Genomic DNA, 19,524 nt, shown 5'->3' on the forward strand with positions numbered 1-19,524 from the left:
GCACTCTCCCACACTCATAACTCAAAATCCTCAACACAATGGCTTAAAAAGAAATAGCCTTGCTCCAAAGGAATTTTACTTTGATGGAAATCAGTCTTACCTGTCCATTAAAACCAGCCCCATCTGTAGATTTGAGAAATTCATTGTAAACTTGATTGGCTCTACTGATCACCATGGCAATGGCATCCTGGTACTGAGGGGATGAAACAGCCAGCAAGGGCAAGGCAGCCAGTGGGATATGGTCTTCGCTGCTGCTGAGACAGTTCTCGTCGTAGCTGTAGGGATTTAGGCTAGAGAAGGACATGCTGTCATCAGAGAAATGCAAGAGGCAGCACACAGCATTAGAGAATAAACAGGTACTTATTAATAGAAATGGGTTGGGCTGCTGCAGTTCACAATAAGAGAATACAGGGAGGATCCTTTTCTCACAGAATTCAGCTGCTTAAAAAAATCAAGGAGTTACTGCTTTATGTGTGTGAGATCATGCTAGAAAGCATTTCTGTAGTTAAACATACTACGTGCAATTTTTCCACATACAATTAGACATAATTTAGAACAGAAAAGAGATTATTCTGTTTCAGGGTGTTTTTTTCCCATATAATCACTTACTGCATCAAAGAATGGGACCCAATCATCCCAACGGAATACTGCTTTCTAGAACACAAGTGTGACAGATTTTTGTGTGGTTTTGAGTGAATTATTGTTCAAAAGTATCCAAAAACATTTTTCCCAGTGTCCCATCCTTTCAAAAATATGGAACAAGGCTGCACACATTCTGAGATCACATGTAAACGTTTGCATAGTAACATTCTGCAAAAAGGAGGTGACTTGACTGAAAGCACAAGGATGTCAGTTTTATTTTAGCTTGGATGTGCACCCTGGAAGTTTCTCAGTAAATCTGCCAATCGTGTCTTGACTGATTTTTATTGGTGAGTGGGGAAAACAATTCAGAGAGAGGCAAAGATGCAAGGCATGTTAGTGTGTTCTCTTACAGGTAGTTGACTGTCCTTTAGAGATTAAAGGAAAGTCAAATGTATTTCAGATAATTCAGTTCATCCAAAGCTGCAGGCAGGCAACTTCAACACTATTCTGCATCCACTTTCTTTAGGAACTTGGTGGGCTGTCACAATATTAAAAAGCAAGCTGTCCAAGATGGAATTAGTCTGTCTTTGCTAAAACCTGCATCCTTGAGACTATTACCAGGGTAATGGAAGAAAAACAGATGCGATGCTGAAGTATGGAAGCTGGTCTGTGTTCATGTCCTGAGCCTCACGGGAATTTCCACACTTCTCTTGCTGAAACGCTCCAAACATTTGGTATTTTTCATCCAAAGTAGTGTAACAGTTTCTATGTCCTGGAGCTCAGCTGGTCTGCCAAGCTATGTCAATTTAGCAATTAACACAGCTCCATTTTTCCAGCTGATCTGATCATCCAAATGCACAGCATACATACAGCTATGCATACTAAATTCTCAAAAATGAAAACCAAACCTTAAAAACTGACATTAAAAGGCCTCATTTACTATAACAATTGGCAGGTAACACCTCAGAAAGGCAGAAACACAGGAGGAAAAAGATTATCAAGTGAATGTTTGAAATCGAAAAAAAAAATACCGGCATATGTTTTCATAATAGAAGTAAAATGTAAACAATATTCACAAGAGAACTACACAAAATAGAGTCAACATAAAAATAAACAGCTTTTTTTTTTTTTTATAGCTAAAGGAATATAGATCAAACTGAAATTGAGCAATTATTAACTAGACTGGGTTAGAAATGAGGGTTTGGGTTTAATTCCAATTTATTTTATTATAAAGGTTGAAGCCACAGAGACCTCTGTTGTTACTGTAGACAAAACACAAAGGGAAGAAAGATCTAGACCACTGACAGAGTGTATGGATGAGATGAAGTTGTGTATCACAAGTGCTAAGTATTAGTGCTGAAGCTGAGACAAACAGGTAAAATATCAGCACTGGAGCTGAGAGGAGCACGAGTCTTGTTATCCGGATACATCAGCAGGACAGAGCCGGTCATTCCAGAGCTTCAGCTTGGAAACATCACACTTGCACAAAGGCTTCCCCGCACAAGGGAATAAAAACTTGTTCTGAATGCAGAAAGCATCTGGCTAGATGCAGATCAAGACAAAATACTGGTCCCTCCTCAAAACTTCCTCAGGCCAGCAATCCCTGACCATGGCAGAGGTGAGAGGAGAAAGAAGAGGGGGAAATCACCCATACGGTAACACTTGTTTGGGTAACTGTCACACAACAGTTTTTTGACAGGTATGGTTTGGCTGTCTGCACTCCACAGTGACACTCCTAGGGACGTGCCATTGCTGTTTCTGAATGCCAGACTGTGCTTTTACTTACTCCACTTTCAGGATAAAATCAAAACAAGGAATAGAAAATACATCATAACGACTGAACTTCTCCATACATTTTCTAATTAAATTATAAAAGTAATTTAAAAGATTGATGAGGAAAATGCAGCACTGAGAGCTTACACCGCAGGACCCACCACTGTACAAGGAGCATGCAAGGTACAGAGCACTTCAACACTTATCCAATAAAACACTTCAATCTCATTTGATTACTCATAATGTGTACTTTCCTACTTAAGTGTTTGCTTCCTAAATGTAACTTCTGGTTTGGCCTTTTTTTTCCTTCTCTCTCCGTCCCCTAATCCCCCAGATTTGCAGTTGCTGTTCTCCAGTTTGGCTAATACTGTAATTTAGACACTCTAGTCTGGGGTGTGAACCAGTGTGTGCTCATCAAATCATGTGCTATAAAAAGCGTAACAGTTGATCCACGCTGGGATATTTTTCTCCCTGAGAAGGGAAGAGGTGGCTCTCAAGTCATCTAGCTGGAACAAGAATGTGCCTTAGTTTTAACCCTTGTCCTCAGCAGCAGGAGATGAGCCATGCATTATAAATTGACACAGGCTGCATAAACACTGTCTTTCTGATCTAGATGAGAGATACAGGAAACTGAAAGTGATGGGAGTAGATGGGAGCAGACCAGATTAAACAATCTGAAACATTTACTAGACGGAGTGATATTGCCCTGAAAGATCCTTTTCCTTTTCGCCAGGCAGGGAGGAGAACTGCATAGGTGCATTCAGATGAAAAGTCCCAGTGGAACCCCTCTGAACCCAGGCACTCAGTACACAGACACAGCATGATTCAAAACCCACGCCAAGGTAAACAGAGGGTTGTACCCTCGGCACACACTATGCATGCGCATTCAGGAAAGGGAGGATACACTCAAACCAAGCACAAATCTTGTGCTGCTGCTGCTTAGTCAGTCATCTGGCTCACCCTCGATGAAACATCACAGTAATTAAAAACACACTTCCTCCCCTACAGTTTGCCAAATGGAATGTTTACCACAAGTTTATGTTCCACAACTGCATCCTGGAGTTCTGGCTGTGAAAGCTGCTGGTATGAAGCTGCAGAAATGTGAGTACAGGGAATCATTTCTCCTTTTGTCAGTCCCAAATGGGTACATCACAAGCAGCTCCATGCAAGAACATACCACAGCAATACCAATCTTCTGTCAGCGCTGGGAATGATTCCACAGGACATTCACACACCCAGCTTGGCTATTTCCAGTCTGGTTGAATACCCTGTGCTGCAGCAAGAGGGAATCAAAAACCAGGGAAAGCAAGCAGGAGCCCTGTTCATTTGGGCTGCCATCATACACTCTGCCTTCCACTTGAGCAGCTCTTCTTCCAGATAGCTGAGATCAGGCCCCGCATTATGGGATGCCTGAGAGACACCACCAAGCCCCGTGCTAATCAACAGCTGAAACAGGCAAGGGTGATCTGCCAAACACTCTTCGATGCTTCACCTCCTCTTCTACTACCAGTCCTCTCCCTTTACAGGGCAGCGACTTGGACATACACACACTTCTACCCTCCTGGTTGTTTCAGTGTATTCTCCTGATGCAAACTGCCAGGCACACCTTCCACCAGTCTGGTCTGCACCCTGCCACCTCTTCTTCCTATATGTTTGTCACAGCTTTATGTCCACCTAGTATTTCAGAACTTTAATATATTCCCCATCTGTCCTCTCTAACTCTGTCATCTAGACAGCAGGCATCACCATTCCTGCATCTTATGGTCCAAAACATGGTTGTAGACCTCCTCAAGTCTTCTGTAGGGTTTTCTGCTCTACATGAGGTTCAAATGTAACCTTGGGCAATATATTGCAACAAAAAAGACTATAAAAGTGACCGTCACTTAGGAAAAGCTCTTCTTTGCTTAGAAAAGAAGAAACCAAGTGAATCTGATTCTCTCCTCCCCACCACTGCAGAGTTCACTAGTTATTCCTGGTTTACACTTGTCAAGTGTAAAGTTGAAGCAGGCCCAAGAGCATGTGTTTCTTTCTCCTTTCTCTCTCACACCATTTGAAATCTTTATATCAAGGAAAATACCATTAAGGAAAGAAATGTTACCTGAAAAGGTTCTCTCATCTAACGAGAGAATTGCAAGACTGAAAAAGTGGGTGAGGAAGAGCATCTAGTGAAGAGGACACATCCAATGGAAAATTCCATTTGTTATTTCTAAATTAATTTCACTAGAGCCATGGGAATAAATAACAACATCAAAAAGATTTTAAGATTTTAATCCTTTCCCTTACTGAAAACTCTGTGTCTGTGCAACTACCTTCTAGACTACTGCTCGGGGTAGCAGAACTAGAGCACAATCAGAACTGCGCTACCAGAACTGATGGAATATCATAGATTATCGTCACGATGATGTGGAAGCCAGTCACACAGCACTCAGTGGAAAGTTTGCTCACCACCTGCTAAAACTTCCACTCAGTGTGCAAATAATGCTGCATGGAAAAGTTGTTTCAGTAGAGGAAAAAAAGTAAAATTAAGTTGGTTACACTATTGCTGCTATAGTCCTCATCTCTGCATGAACCTTACAAGGCTGCCTGGCCATTTAACAGGCTTGGAATCAAAGTGTAACGTCTTGATCATCCAGGCTAAAATCAGTCTTTGCTCCTCAGTGATGATAATGTGACAAACACTCACCCAGATCACTCTCCTTCCCTCATGAACCACCTCCTCTCATGCTTAACAAGGTACCAGTTGTCAGAGTAAAGTCTCGGCACAGCTGTTTCCTTTCCAGCTTGCAGGGAACAGGCCTTAACCACAGTGCCCTGTTGACTCCTACATCCGCTAGGCTTTTCTGATATACCCTAGGCTAGAGGCACAGCCTAGACAGCAGAAATCTCCCTGTTTCTTTCTCAGGTCTTATGTTAGATCTTCGGTTAATGACAGAAAAATTCCTCCTTAAAATCATTTTAGCCTTTTTTCTGTTCAATAAATTTGAGAAGTGAGGCACTGACAGACTGATTTTCTCATTTACAGTCAACCAGGAAATTCATTACAGACCCAACAACAGTATCTGTATCTCCTGATCCCCAAGTGGACACTATAACTAGAGTCCTATTTCCTCTCCTGAAGGAGCTGCTACACGTCATTTTTCACATCTCACACCACTGTTGAAAAGAGTGCATATCTCTAATTGTTAGTGCCGTACACACAACAGTTGTTAAACAGCAGCAATAGCTTTGCAAGGTGACAATACCCTTCATATGAGCATGCACACAGGAGCTTCAAAACGTACCACTGCTGACGCACAGTTATCAGGTCCCAGTTATATTCTTGCTTTGAGTGCAGAAGTGGTGGAGTCACCATTCCCGGAGGTATTTAAGAGACGTGTAGATGTGGCACTTAGGGACATGATTTAGTGGTGAACTTGGCACTGTTAGGTTTACAGTTGGACTCGATGAAGTTTTGTCATCTTAAAATGTAAAAACTGTGTTCATATGTAAATTCTCTCTCACCAAGAAGACGTGTTAAATTGCTCGTTTTAGATATTTCTTTCTGTTCTCAATTTTCCAGGGCAAAGCAGAATTTACTTAAATCGGTCCAAGTTTCTCAGCAACGCTTCACAGTCTCCACTTTATTCCTAAACCAGTGTTAGCAATATGCCATTTTTGTTTCTAAGAGGAAGCATTAAAACTATCAGGAGGGTTTGCGTAACATCCTGTCCCTACAGTGTCCAAATAATGAACAGATAAATAAGATAGACAAACGTCAGCTGGCATATTTGGATGCAGATCTAGTTATTTCAATTTTAAAGTAAGATAGAAGTTGATTACTGATATTTTGGGGTCACATTAGGCAGGGGGAGAGGGGGCAAAGAGAAGTTAACAGTTACCAGTTTTCTTCTTCTGTCCAGATTTCTTCTGGATTATTTTTTTTTTCTCTTGGATGCATTTGGACAACAGGTTTGGGGGTTTTGGGTTTTGTTTTGGGTTTGCTTTTTTTTTTCTTTTTAAACAAATATATCCACTTAGAAAAGGATGAAAGATTGTTTCACATCTTGCAGTAATCAAAAGATTAAGAAGGATCTGCAACATTTCATTATGAGAAAGACAGGTCACAGAAAGCCATTCAAAACCACACTGCAAAGCCAAATATTAGAAAATTCAAATCAACTTACTTAGAAACAAGAGAGAAAGCTGCTGAACAGATTGCTGGGCAGGGAACAAGTCTGATTAAGATGTGTCCCAAAGCAGCAGGGAAATGGGCTCGTGTCACCTTCTCAAACACAGAACTGAAGGTGTTGATGTCTGCTAGCTTGCTGCTGTGGTCCCCACCGCTAGTGTCCAAGATGTTCCCCCCATGTAGGATCAAAATTAGCACATGAGTTTTGCAGTTCTGCTGTTGAACTCCTTCCTGTGAGAAAAAAAGGGAATAAGAAGGGAGGAAGCATTTTTACTGACAGTGCTGGTATCAACACTTACAAGCAGTTAGCAGTGATTTTTAACCTCCCACCCCGACTGTGATCCTTCTGTGATATTTGCCCTCGTGAGGCAGGGGGGGGTGTGTGTGTGTGCAGGTTTCAGATCAAAGAATATAAACAGCTTCGTGTACATCAAATGCTATTTTAAATATCTTGAGACTGAAGAAGAGCTCCAACATCCACAGACAGACGAAGCAAACATCTGTCAAAGTATCATGAACAAGGCTGCTGCATTTACTGGAAAGGTTCTAACTCAAATTATCACAGGTTCTAAAAAGACAAATTTCTCTGCCAGTGAAAACATCCAGCAAAAGCAGATGATATAGTTACCCCAGCCTTTTGAGACTAGCAACTCCATATTAAAATTAAAAATGGGGATAACTTACCCAGACATCTACTGAAAGAGTAAAAAATGTATCATTGCTGATATCCATAAACCTCACAAATACATTTACAAACATGTGAATATGTGCATAAACAGACAATAATCAGTGTGCTCTGCAGAATAAACAAGATGTTATCTACTTGAGACTGGAAAAACATTCTGAGTGTCTCACAACTCCACTTGTTTTTCTTCTTTACCCCTTGAGAGTTATGTGCACTCAAAGAAGAACTCAGTAATGCATTAAAATATTAGGAGATCTTTACTGCCATTTTCTTATCCACTTTGGATCCCATGATACCTGGAGACTTCTACCTCCTGACCAAATATGAACACACAATAAAAATAATGGTAACATGTCTTGTATTTGTCTGAGGGTTGTTAATTGCTAGATAGGGTGATATACTGAGAATCAGGCAGTTCTGGACACTTTGTTCTTAAATTCTGTAACGAAATCTACAGTCTCCAACAGTAAATACAAAATGAGAATAATTGCTCTGAGTTTAAGAATAACATTAGTCAGAAAAGCTAACAAGAGAACACACACACATACATTTCAGGCTGCAGTTTAGTGAGGGGTAGGGGTGGAAATGTTGTTGACATGGATAAGAAAGAAATTGGTAACTTCAGCACCTGTATAATGGTGACAGAGAAATGGTTGAAAATGAGAGAATTATAAGTTGTTCCATAAAGCCACTACATCTCTGTTCAGCCCATAATTTTTAGTGTCCAGTTTTGCTGATCTGCCTTGTATCTGCTTAAGTACTGGATTTTACTAGAATTTTTAAGGTTTCACTTTTCCTTGCTCTAATTTACTATTTCACTCTTCGTATGGTCCCATTCCAGTTATTCAGAAGAGAAATTTAATTGCCTTTAAAAGCTAAGAGTAGCTCCTTCTGCAGCCAATGCCAGTTTATAAATAAGTGGCAGTGCTGATGGGTTGGTGGAACTGAAAGCTTCCAAGCAGAGGGAAAAACTCAAGTGGGTCAACACTGTTAAAGTCATTGTTGCAAAAAGTCTGTCAGCTGGATTTAACTGGCATCCTTCAAGGGAGGACTCCAAGGGAATGCAGTTAATTTGCATCTCAGCAGTTCAGCCATGACTGAGACAAGGGGCTCGAGCTAAGCACAAGGACATCCGAAGTCAAAGACTGTCATCGTTTTCAGGGGGCTGTAGGATTGGAATTCTTCAAAAACAGAAAAGTAGACATTTCTGTTGCCCATCTTGTGTGTGGACAGAGGACCTTAATCGGTTAACTGGAAGGAACACAACATGTCTAGATTCTTTGCTGTTTCTAAAAAAAAAAAAAGCAATTCTGCTACTATCAATTTCATGACTGCTGCTGAATCTGCTTCACGAAACCTGTATTTCCACTGAAGCATTAAGTAGAAATAACAATTTCTCTTCAGAGAACTGGGTCATATTTCCACCAGTTAATTATGCAATGCCTAAAAAGCTTGTGATAGTTTTCAGTGCCCCTTCTGAACAAGGGAAAGACACACTAAGCCACCAAATGGGTTTATAATTCCATAATACGAGAGCCTTTCCACATGTCTGCTCCTTGGAAATCAGCACAGCTTGTTTTGGGAAATCTCACCTCGCTGTCCTCGTGTATTTCAAGACTGCCTTGTGCTGGGACCCTTTGTTTTCTTAAAGATGCTCTATATAACTCACCTGGAAGGAAAAGAGACATAACTGATCATATAAATATTTGGCTACCTCATCTTTTATAGACATATGTGGAGGTAAGGCACATCTCTACTTTCAAGACTGAAAGATCTGTTCACAGGAAATCTTGCGGACAAATAGAACAATAGACAAGGTTCCTTGCAACCCTACATATTACAGAGTCTCTCCTGTTAACAGAAACATTTAGAACAGGATTCAGGACCTTATACAAAGGTGTGTGGTACCAGTACAGCTGCTGTTGGTCACCTGTGCCCTTCTCCAGCAGCAGCACCAAGGGAATGTGCTCTTCCCTTCTACAGACAGTGATGAAATTCCAGACAAGATGTGAATCCTCCTATCTCTGTAACACCTTCTCCTTCCTCTCACGGGGTAGGAGGCGGCTTTGAAACCCCTCTGAATGTCAACATCAAAAATCTGTAATTTAAAACTTCAGCTGGCTGTGGTGTTGCAGTCTTAAAATTCTACTCACCTCACAAGGGTTGGCCGTTCTGAGAAAAACTGGGAGACCTTCCTCCCTCCATGACAGACACAAGTTTTAGGAGTTAATGAGAGAGGATTGTACTAAATAATAATACCAAAGTGGTTCACTAACAGCTTTCTGGATTTAAACACATTTTCTTCTGTTTCTTTCAGCATGTCAGAGGAAAAATGCATCACAAAATGCTATAGATGACGCAGTTTACTTTTTCTTTTTGGCATTCTGAGTTCACACCCTCTTTATGGTTCCACTCCATTTGACATATGTTTACAGGCAGTCTGCCAGACCCTAGGAGAGCAGACTGTAATTGTCACCTCACCAAGAACACCAGTTAAGCCGGGTCTGGCCAGGTTATTCTAAAAGCACTGAATTTAGTCCAAAACACATTTCAAACACTCTACTCTTCTGCATTAGGATTGAGAGCTAATTCTGCAGCAGATTCTACCACTATCATTCCTTATAGCCACTGGAAATTTATCTGTGGCTGTTTCAACATATTTAAAAGCAAAGTAATTATTCTTGCATTTCTGGCAGGCAAGGATTTAAAGGATTAAGCATTTAATACTTGTATAAAACAAAACAATACAACAAAAACCGAAACACCAGAAAACAAACCCAAGTGCAACAACACACACCCATAAACACTGAACTCCCACCAAATGCAATTGCTTTCTGCAAGTCTCTGCAATTTAAAGCTGCTTCTAATTAAGCAATGTTTCCAAAAGCCTGCCCAGACGACTCGCTTTTTTCTGAAGGTCATCATACCAAGAAGTGTCAGGTTTTTAACACCTAAGCTCATAACAGAACCAGTACCCCAGAAACACTAGTTTTGTGACATGAAAAAGGATTATTCAGGGCCATGAGGCACGACCTTATAGTGAACCACAAGTATTTACCTTCAAGAGAATACTGAAAGAGGAAACCCAGGACTTATCACATGCTCACAAATCTCTGCTGTTATCTATACAGTGCAATGCACCAGACAAAATACTTCCTTGGATTACTTGGGTGCTGTTCCTTTAAAAATCTTGCTCTAAAGATACACTTTTAGACAGCAGAGAGGGTGGTTTGCTTTTTCCCTAATGCACCACATGCCAGGTTGCAGCATAGTTCCTTGCTTTGCACACACAAAAATGTCACAGATAGCTGGACACTATGATTCTAAGCATTGTTTTAATCACAATTTCTATACTATTGTTAGTTGTTATGACAATAGCCCACTGTCATAAAACTGGGCTTCTTTCAAAACTGCTTTTTCACTTCAGCGGAGAAAAAGAAAGAAAAAAGCACGGTATCAACTTGTAATATTAGAGATTACAGAAATGATGACACACAGATCAGGCTATGGAAGCATACAAGGTATTCCTTTCTTTCAGACGTACCAACGTGCACAGTTCAACTGTTTTCAGAACACTGCTACACTGCCAAAAGTTCAGGCTGCAGTAATGTTGGAAGGTATACTCTCTGGATTTGAAAATCGGCAGCCTGAAGTACAGTTTTAACATAAAAAGAATGAGGAAATCTAAAATATTAAAAAAAAAAACAAAAAAACAAAAAAAAAAACACAAAAAAACCCACAAAAACAAACCAGTCCCACAGTGCGGGAGGCAGGGGGCTGTGTCATGCATGTGGCATTCCAAGAGATCCGCTGATTGTATACTTTGGAAGATAATCAGATTTTGGGTCTACATAGGTTTAGCTTTACTGTTTAGATTAAATAACAGAGACTTAAATAACTGGGGGGCCTTCTCTGTCATGATGACAATATAAAGGGTAAGACTATTCAGCAGCTAAAGCTCTGTAGGAGACAGAAGTGGACAGCATGACCTACTAGAGAAAATGACAGAAATTTAATTAGGCACTGAAATGAAACTGATTACAGAGAAATTATGTGTTTTATTATTTGCCAGAAGGGCTTTAATGAGGTAAAATAATAACATGGTTTTGCTGGACCGAACCTCTCTAATGACATTATCAACATATTACAGATTTTTCCAGCTGTCTTGATTCATACCATCATTATACCAATTTATGTTAATTGTATCATTATGTAAATTACAGTAACAAAAAAGGTACTCAAATCCCATAGAGTCAGAAACCAGTGGGTTGTCACAGCTTCCATTTTAACAGCTAGTGATACAGTCAGGAAAGGTCAGGGTGGGGTTACATTAAAATCTTTCTGTTAATTTCTCTTGTCTTGTTTTTAATAAACCTACAAATACACCAGCTAGGTTCCACTAGGCTTCTCAAATCCAGCATGAGGAGAGAGACATGGGAATGGGAGAACACGCTGAAATCTCATTCCTCAAGGTCAGCCCCTCTGCAGACACCCAAAGAAATGGGTCAGTAGTGGGCTGTGGAAGCAGCAGCTAGTTCCAGCTGCTGTCCTAACGTCCAAGTTTACAAAAGCAACCAGGTCTCCAGACACACTGAGCTTTGTTTTAATGCCTTCCTGGGAGCAAAATACTTGAAAACCTCGATCTAGAAATCAGCTGCTGAGCCACCCTACACAGCCCTGGCTTGTATTACAGAGCAGAGTGAGTCCTTCATGCTGTTGAGTGAACTTGGCCTAATATCAGGGTATTGGTTTCCTGCAGGCTACAAATCAGAATGCAAATTCCTAGTATCTTTTTTCCCAGATGCTTCCTCAGCCCAGGCAGCACAGCAGGATAGAAGTCACAGTTAGTTGTTCTGCTTCTAAGGTGCAATGTCCTCCCTCTAAAAGGGTAACTAATCTTGCCTCTGCAGATGGGAGCATCTTTTTCAGAGCTAGTCTGAGACTGTGGAATTAACTCATCTGTCACAAAACTTTATGCCTCCCACTTCGCCTGCGAAACGCTCTGCCTGTCAGAGAACAGAGCTGAACGTACAGTAGCATGGCAATGAAGAAAAAGCTAAAAATAAAAACAAAACAACAAGAAACAAAATTCTGCTAAATCACAAAACTACCGTGTGCGTAAGACTCCACTGAGGACAGAAAGAAAAATGGCATATGATGGATTTAAGGTACAACACTTTACCATGCTCATAAATGCAGTCAGAATCAAAGGAAGAAAATGGTGTAAATCCACTTTGGGGCAGACTAGTGAAATAGAAAAAACCAAACCCCTGGCTAGGATATAAGGCCTGGGTCAAATTTTTGCTTCAGTGTGGCACCTGAGTGTGGTGGGTTGGCTCTGGCTGGGCACCATGTGCCCACTCAGACACTCTATCACTGCCCTCTTCAACTGGACAGGAGAGGGGAAATATAACAAAAGGCTCATGGGTAGAGATAAGGACAGGGAGAGATCATCCACCAATTACTGTCACAGGCAAAACAGACTTGACTTGGGGAAATTAATTTAATTTATTACTGATCGAATCAGAGCTGGATAACGAGAAATAAAAACGAACCTTAAAACACCTTCCCCCCACCCCTCCCTTCTTCCCAGGCTCAACTTTACTCCCAAATTCTCTACGTCCTCCCCTGCAGCAGCACAGGAGGGCAGGGATGGGGGTTGTGGATATTGAAGATCTCTCTCAACTAGAATGTGGGTTCTTGTAGGGTGAAAGTGGTGTTAACTCAGATCTCGCCTTCCCCAGGCCTGAGCCGTCCCCTTCTAGACTGTGCACTGGAATCTTAAAATGCAGAAAGTCAATGCACAAAACCAACAAGCAGGAATACAAATGAAATAGAAATACAGATACAGGTTTTGTGTATCATCAGAATGTTTTCACATGTTGCAGAACCTAACCTGAGTACCCAGTAATTTTCCCACACCACAAGAACACTGCTGAAAACGCCAAGAAAGTAATTACTGTCTAGCTATTCAAAACCTCACTAGTCCACTAATCAACCAATGTGTGGTCAAAAACTATTTGTTAGAAGCACAACCCTGCCTATTCTTCGTTCAGAAATCTGCTGATACTTATTAGCTCTCAAATCTTTATTGCTTCTTCAATAGCAGAAAGTTTCAAACCCACACACAGAATGCAAGGGGGAGTAATTCTGCTATCCCTTCCTCAGGCATGGCTTCTCCCAAATCTCTGACTTATATATTCATGTAATTTCATCAGCTGAAGTGATTACAGGGAAGCAGCACTGCCATCCTGCACTAGACAACAGCCTCCCAGATAGCTCTGGGCAGCCCAGCTGAGTAGTACAGGCACAGGGCTGGATAATTCAGCATTCTGGAGCAACAACAGCTGAAAGATGGAAAGGGGAAGGAGCACTTTCATTAAAATAATAACAAATAATTTTTAAAATATTTAATTTCCCATTTCCTCCCCAGGGATATTTGTTGACATTTTAATAAGATCTGCTCAGGAGTTGCGGGTCCAGGCTCTGACAAACACCTTTCATAACTTTCTACAGTTTCGTAGTCTGATACCCACAGCAAAAGAATGAGGGATGGAAAGAACAAAATTAATCCATTATATTCCAACAGCAACAAGTCAAATGAAAAGAATACATGTCTCCCATTCTCTTTGTGGGAAGAGAAAGCAAGAGAGAGAGACTGAAGACCTGGAGAAAAAGTAAACCCTCTTAACCCAATCTGAAAACTGAAACCAGAAAATCCCATGTCTAGATGAAAATCTGAGACAAAATAGCATCCCAGAGACACATCCCATAATCTGGGGCTAACTCAGCCAATCTGGAATACCTGGCAACCTTAATTAAACAGATGGCCAAATGTAAGTACTGTGAATAATTTGATTTAGCTGTGATGGTAGTAGACGCTCAACCATCACATGGAAATGATGACCTCATTACTAAATAACTATGTCAACAGTATGAAATTTAACAGTTCAATTTTTGGGGAGATCATCAACTGATGCCATTTAAAACATAAGGCTGCATTATAAAAAACAGCAGGAATTATTAAGCACTTTTTGTCAGGACAGCCACTGCACCAAGTATCAGCTCACTGAGAACTACCCTAAGTAGTTACATGGCTCTTAGCAATATGTGGTACCAAAACAAATTAAGGTGAAGGAGAAGAGTATAAACAGGAACTAACACTTACCTATTGCTGATCAGATGCTGAACTATAAGGAGGACAGCTCACAGTCCTAAATTAAATGCAATCACGTTACAGCAATTACAGTGCTCTTCAGTCTAGCAACCAATACCCAGGAGCAGTGGCCACCACCAGAGCCGACTGCTTTAACGACTAGGGAGGAGATCCAGCAGATATTTCTGGAGACAGAAACATGCACTGCTGCTGCAGATAGCAGTGAGCCAGCCCCTCCAGCAGGGATTGGTTTGGACTGGATTCCCACTGGAATTGGTGTATATAGCATGGGTTGTACACGTTCATCAGTGACTTACAGAGACATCAAGCAGGCGTGTGTCTGTAATGCCTTAAATAACCCACTGCCCAAACAGTCTCTTACAGTCTCTTAGTAGAGTTCAAACCTGTACTAAAAATCAAGCCAGGTCCTCTTTCTTTTTTTTTCTCCCCCAGACCATTTCAAACATCTGTAACATTTTGCCATGTTAATTAGGGAGGAACTGAGAGTTAAAAACAAGAGAACTTGCTTTAGGTACAAAGCATAAGGTGGTAGTAGTCCCCAAAGAAAACTGTTATTTCCATTATCACACTCCCATGAGAAATTACGCCATTTCTTGCCATCTGCTGTGCTATTACTAGCCATTTATAATGACAAATCTGTCATGAGAAATATGTTCACATGAAGGCTGTAACATATGCTTTCTATTAACAAATGATAAAGAATATTGTAATACACTGCAGATGCAGTTCCGCAAACTGCACTGTTTAGAGGAAAATAATGGCATGCATGGCTAAGCCCAATCCTGTTCTGGAAGCCACAACATGAGACATTGCCTCTGCTAACTTCCACACTCTCTCCTCACTGACTGAGTCCTGCACACACACATGCTACCAGATCGTGTCTGTGACTACTGTGAGCGCTGGAGGAGAAGCAACACCCAGGTTTGGCCAAGGTCTAGACCCCAAGTGCTCCTCAGCTCCAGTTCTCGGGCCAGGCCAGAGGAGCTGGGCAAAGCTCCCTTTCCAAAGGGAAGGGGTGGGCACAGCCTGACAGCACGTGCTTACGAACACCACTGCAGGAGTAGTGAACAGACCACTGTGGACTCAGGGAGGGCGACCAACAATTGTTCCCAGAGAGAACTGTGAGGGAAGAAGACACCCTCATCAACACCACTCGTTTCTGTAAGCCAATTTGCTCTCTTCAGCAAAGCAAGAGCACAGAAAGGTCAACAGCACAGAGACACGTAAATACACTCCTCAAAGTGGCGCACCAGCAGCACAGGAACACTAGCACGACCAGGCATTGCACTGATTTTCATTCCTACAGCACTAAAACTTAACAGCAACACCTCTTGTACCTCCTTAAGCAGAGATGGGAGAAGGAAGTCCGGAGCACAAGGCACTGAGGCTTCTACACTCCAAATCAAGCCACAATGAACTGTCCTGTATGAGCCACCCTGAACACCAGCAGCCTCACCCTCCAATGCTCCACCTCTGCCACTCTAGCCAATGCTATAGGCACTAATTAAATAAGGCATTAAATAATGTTACAGGCACTTTCTTGGTACAGTTTCATAATCCACATCAAAAATAAATATGTTTAAAACAGAAATCAAAAGAATCCTGATCCCTCCACACCCATCTTCCTTCTCAACATCACACCAGGGCTGTGCTATTCAACATTTCTATTCTATCACCTCCAGCTGTCAAACAGACTTAGTACGGAGAAAAAAAGAGAACTTCAACTCATGTTGTTTTTCCTGTAAAAAGCCAGATGAGCAAAATGCAGACTCTTCGCCTGCAAAAGCAAAAAAACCACAATGTGAAACAGGATTGCTCTGCATGAACACCAAGCTCTTCGCTTTTTCTACTATATTGCAGTAAATATTTTACAACTGACTACTATGCTGATTTCTGAACTCCTGTTAGCTTCAGTGGGAATAGTTCAACATCTATGACACCTTGAAAACTGCTCTAATCTATTCATCAAAATGGTTGTTGGGATTCTAGAGGGCTTTCTGCGAGAGAATGGACACGTGAGCAATCCTGCATGAGAACAAGAGTGATAAGAGCCTCAGACGAGCAAGAATGCGATAAGGATGTGACCCTGAATGAGGGGGGAGAAACTCGACGAGACAAACAACCCCCGGCAGGGGTTGGGACGGAAGAGGCAGTTCCACAAGGCAGGAAGCCTGGCAAGGCTGATGTGGCACTTTTGATCCAATCATAAGAAGGTTTAAAGCGCGGGCTAAGTTAACTGTCCAGTCTTGAGGACTTGTACTGCATGTTACTCACGTGTGCGGGAGAACATTATAAAAGGGCTTTCTTAGTTGTAATAAACAGGCATTGCTTGATCACATTGGTCGTGTGTGTGCCCAGCTCTCCCACAAATGGTTAGTCTAGAAGCCCCCCAGGGCCGGTGTGGAGGGGCTGAAGATTTTACTCTTCAAGAAAGGCATCATAAGCAATGAAACTGTAGCTAGGAATCTGTTTGATTACCTGTAGCATTAGCCACTGAATCTCTAAATAACTAAGAATTAGTATAACTTAGCCAGCAACACAAAATAGATTCTTATTCCAAATATTTAATTAGCAGTGTTTTTAAGAATGTCTCTGTCCGCCCATTTCCTCCCACAGTCCACCTGTCCAGGGAAAGTTGCAAGTACAAAGAGATTTTCTCAGATCTAAATACAAAACCCTAAAATAGAGAGACACAAGGATAAGGGAGTAGAAGGGCCCTTCATTAGTTTATGCATACAAAACCTCCTACAGCACTCGGGCCATCTCTACCATGGATGACAAACACATTTGCCATCACTCCACCACTACAGAAATGGAAACCCAACGCTACCAGCCCACAGCTACCCTCAGAGCTGGGATGGGGACACAGGTCCCAATCCCTTCTCTAGATTCCTTCTTCAGAGGCCTAAGCAAAATGTAGGGTTCATTTTGCTCTCCCCTGGGATGACATTGCCAGTAGGACCAGCATCAGACAGCACAGCAGGAGAGTTGTGTGCCCCAGCACCAGTGAGATATCAGGGAGATCCTTCTTTGCCTCCTTCACACAGTCAGTCTTGCAACACGAGCAACTGGAGTGCCAGCAGGCTTTATGATATGCAGGACTTTCCCTGCTCTAATCATCTGAATTCATTTAACATAACCATACCACTGGAACAAACGATGTTATGCTCCACTTCAGAACATGGCTTTCAGCCCAGCGAGAATACTGTGAAATTTAACTTCTGAATAGAAAAATCTGGTTTGTTAATATATATGTTTTTATAAACGCCATGGCAAATGTAACACCGGTGTGAGGACAATTTAGGGGGAGAGGAAGAGCGGTAATATACCCACAGATGGTACAACCCTCTGGATGGGAACGGCAGCCAGGGAAACTCTGGGTACGATGCAAGAACACATACTGATTTCAGCATGTGGACCGGATCTTAATACAGGTCAAAAAAGGAAAAGGGAATCTCTCTGGAGGGACTGCAAGAAAGCAATACTCTCTGCAGCTAGACTCAGCTCTCAGCTAAAAAATATCTCTGCGGCTAGATTAAGCTTCCTCCATTTTGCATCACGAAATGAAGTGACGGCAGTTGCAGAACACTGTTAACCTGCCCTAAACTGCTGCCATGGCTGATTTGTGGGAATCCCATTTGCTGCTGGTCTCTAAAACCTGCTGCTAGAAGTGAATCTATTCTTTATACAAGCCATCTGATGTGTTTTGGAACACTGTTCACTATTCTAGTTTCCATCCTTCCCTTCCACTGTTCACTCCACTAAGCCAAATTTTCTGTTTTCCATTCTTCACATTATTAGGCAGTGGCAGATGCTATTGCAATAAATTTAATAGCAGCGTAAACATTACAGTCAGCTATGTACAAACAACCTTTAATTAGTTATATGACTCTAGGAGGACATGACAAGGAGGGGGAGATCACATGCTACTGAGGGGAAGGAAGAGAGCAGTTTGTTTACACAGAACATTCACTTGGACAAAATTAGGCAAGGCAGCCTTCAGAGAAAAGAGAGAAACACGAGTACATGGTAAAAATCAGTACAGTGAAAGCAGAGTCATGAGCGTGTAGAGATTCTTCTGCTGTGTTGAGTGCTTTGACCAGTGCCTAAATGTTGGAGCAGGGTAGAGGTAGCAAAGGAGACTGAGTCAGTGAGGCAATGGAAAATGAGAGGAGATGAAGAGCTTGCTAAAAACATCTTCATGTGCACCCAGTCTTGCACAGATATACTAATTTTCTGTAGCAGTTTAATGGATTTAACTCAACATAGCCCTTAATTTCAGATACATACTATGGGCTAGTATCTACATAGCAACTGATAAGTACATTAACAAAAACTCCAAACCATTCAATGCAAAAAATTAACCATTCCCATTTAAGTGGAGGGTGGTAATTCACAGCCAAATTGGCATATCCGCAACATTTTCTCCTTATTCTCTTGACCTAACCATTAAATCTAACTTTTTTTTAAACATGAGAAATGCAAAGTTCAACAAAACAGTTAAGACCCATGTATAATTAGGCTGAAAAGGAATTAGATTATTTCACCTCTACAGGTTTTATACTAAGCAATGAATTGAATGAGAAGGAAATCAATATATTACACATTATTATACAAGGAAATTATACAAGTAAAGAAAACAATAGAGGAAAAATAATACACTCGAATCTTGCCTAAGAAAATTGACCTTAAAAATCAAATTAACAGCTGTCTTCCAGCCATACTTTGCAATTAACACAGGGCTGATTGCTAGCACCTTGGCAGTTTTCCTCACCATAGGTGTATTTAACCATTGCACAGGGAGCTGCAGGCTCTGCTTTACGCGTAACCAAGCACCATATGTACAGATTTAAACACTGTATGAGCTTTATTACTGACTTAAACCAAGATGAATTCTATTTTACGAGAAACAATAGATGGCTTCCACACTACAGTCTTTCTCCTTCTGCAAAAACATCAATCTGCAGAGTGATGCAACTAAACTCTCCTTTTACACTTAAGATGTGTACCTACTCAGCAACAGCTCAGTTGAAAGTTTGATGAAGACAAATCTCCGGAAGTTGAGTAACTGCTTCTTTCATGTTAATATTTCTCCATAATACATGACTAGTTAGACTCTTAATTTGATGGAAAAATAAA

General features: G+C 41.3%; 1 protein-coding gene across 5 annotated transcripts in view; it reads right to left on the bottom strand.

Annotated features, from left to right (window-relative positions):
* The window catches only part of PITPNM3 (PITPNM family member 3), a 103,442-nt gene that overhangs the window by 38,935 nt on the left and 44,983 nt on the right, over positions 1-19,524 (bottom strand). For all 5 annotated transcript variants that reach the window (XM_074922505.1, XM_074922508.1, XM_074922504.1 and 2 more), the window contains exons 4-6: positions 8,801-8,877; positions 6,519-6,754; positions 101-290 (exon numbers count right to left, since the gene is read on the bottom strand). In XM_074922505.1, the coding sequence (XP_074778606.1) occupies positions 101-290; positions 6,519-6,754; positions 8,801-8,877 (503 nt within the window). The remainder of the gene's footprint in view (positions 1-100; positions 291-6,518; positions 6,755-8,800; positions 8,878-19,524) is intronic.

Source organism: Athene noctua, chromosome 19, assembly GCF_965140245.1.
Source record: "Athene noctua chromosome 19, bAthNoc1.hap1.1, whole genome shotgun sequence".
In the NCBI taxonomy this organism is placed as follows: Eukaryota; Metazoa; Chordata; class Aves; order Strigiformes; family Strigidae; genus Athene; species Athene noctua.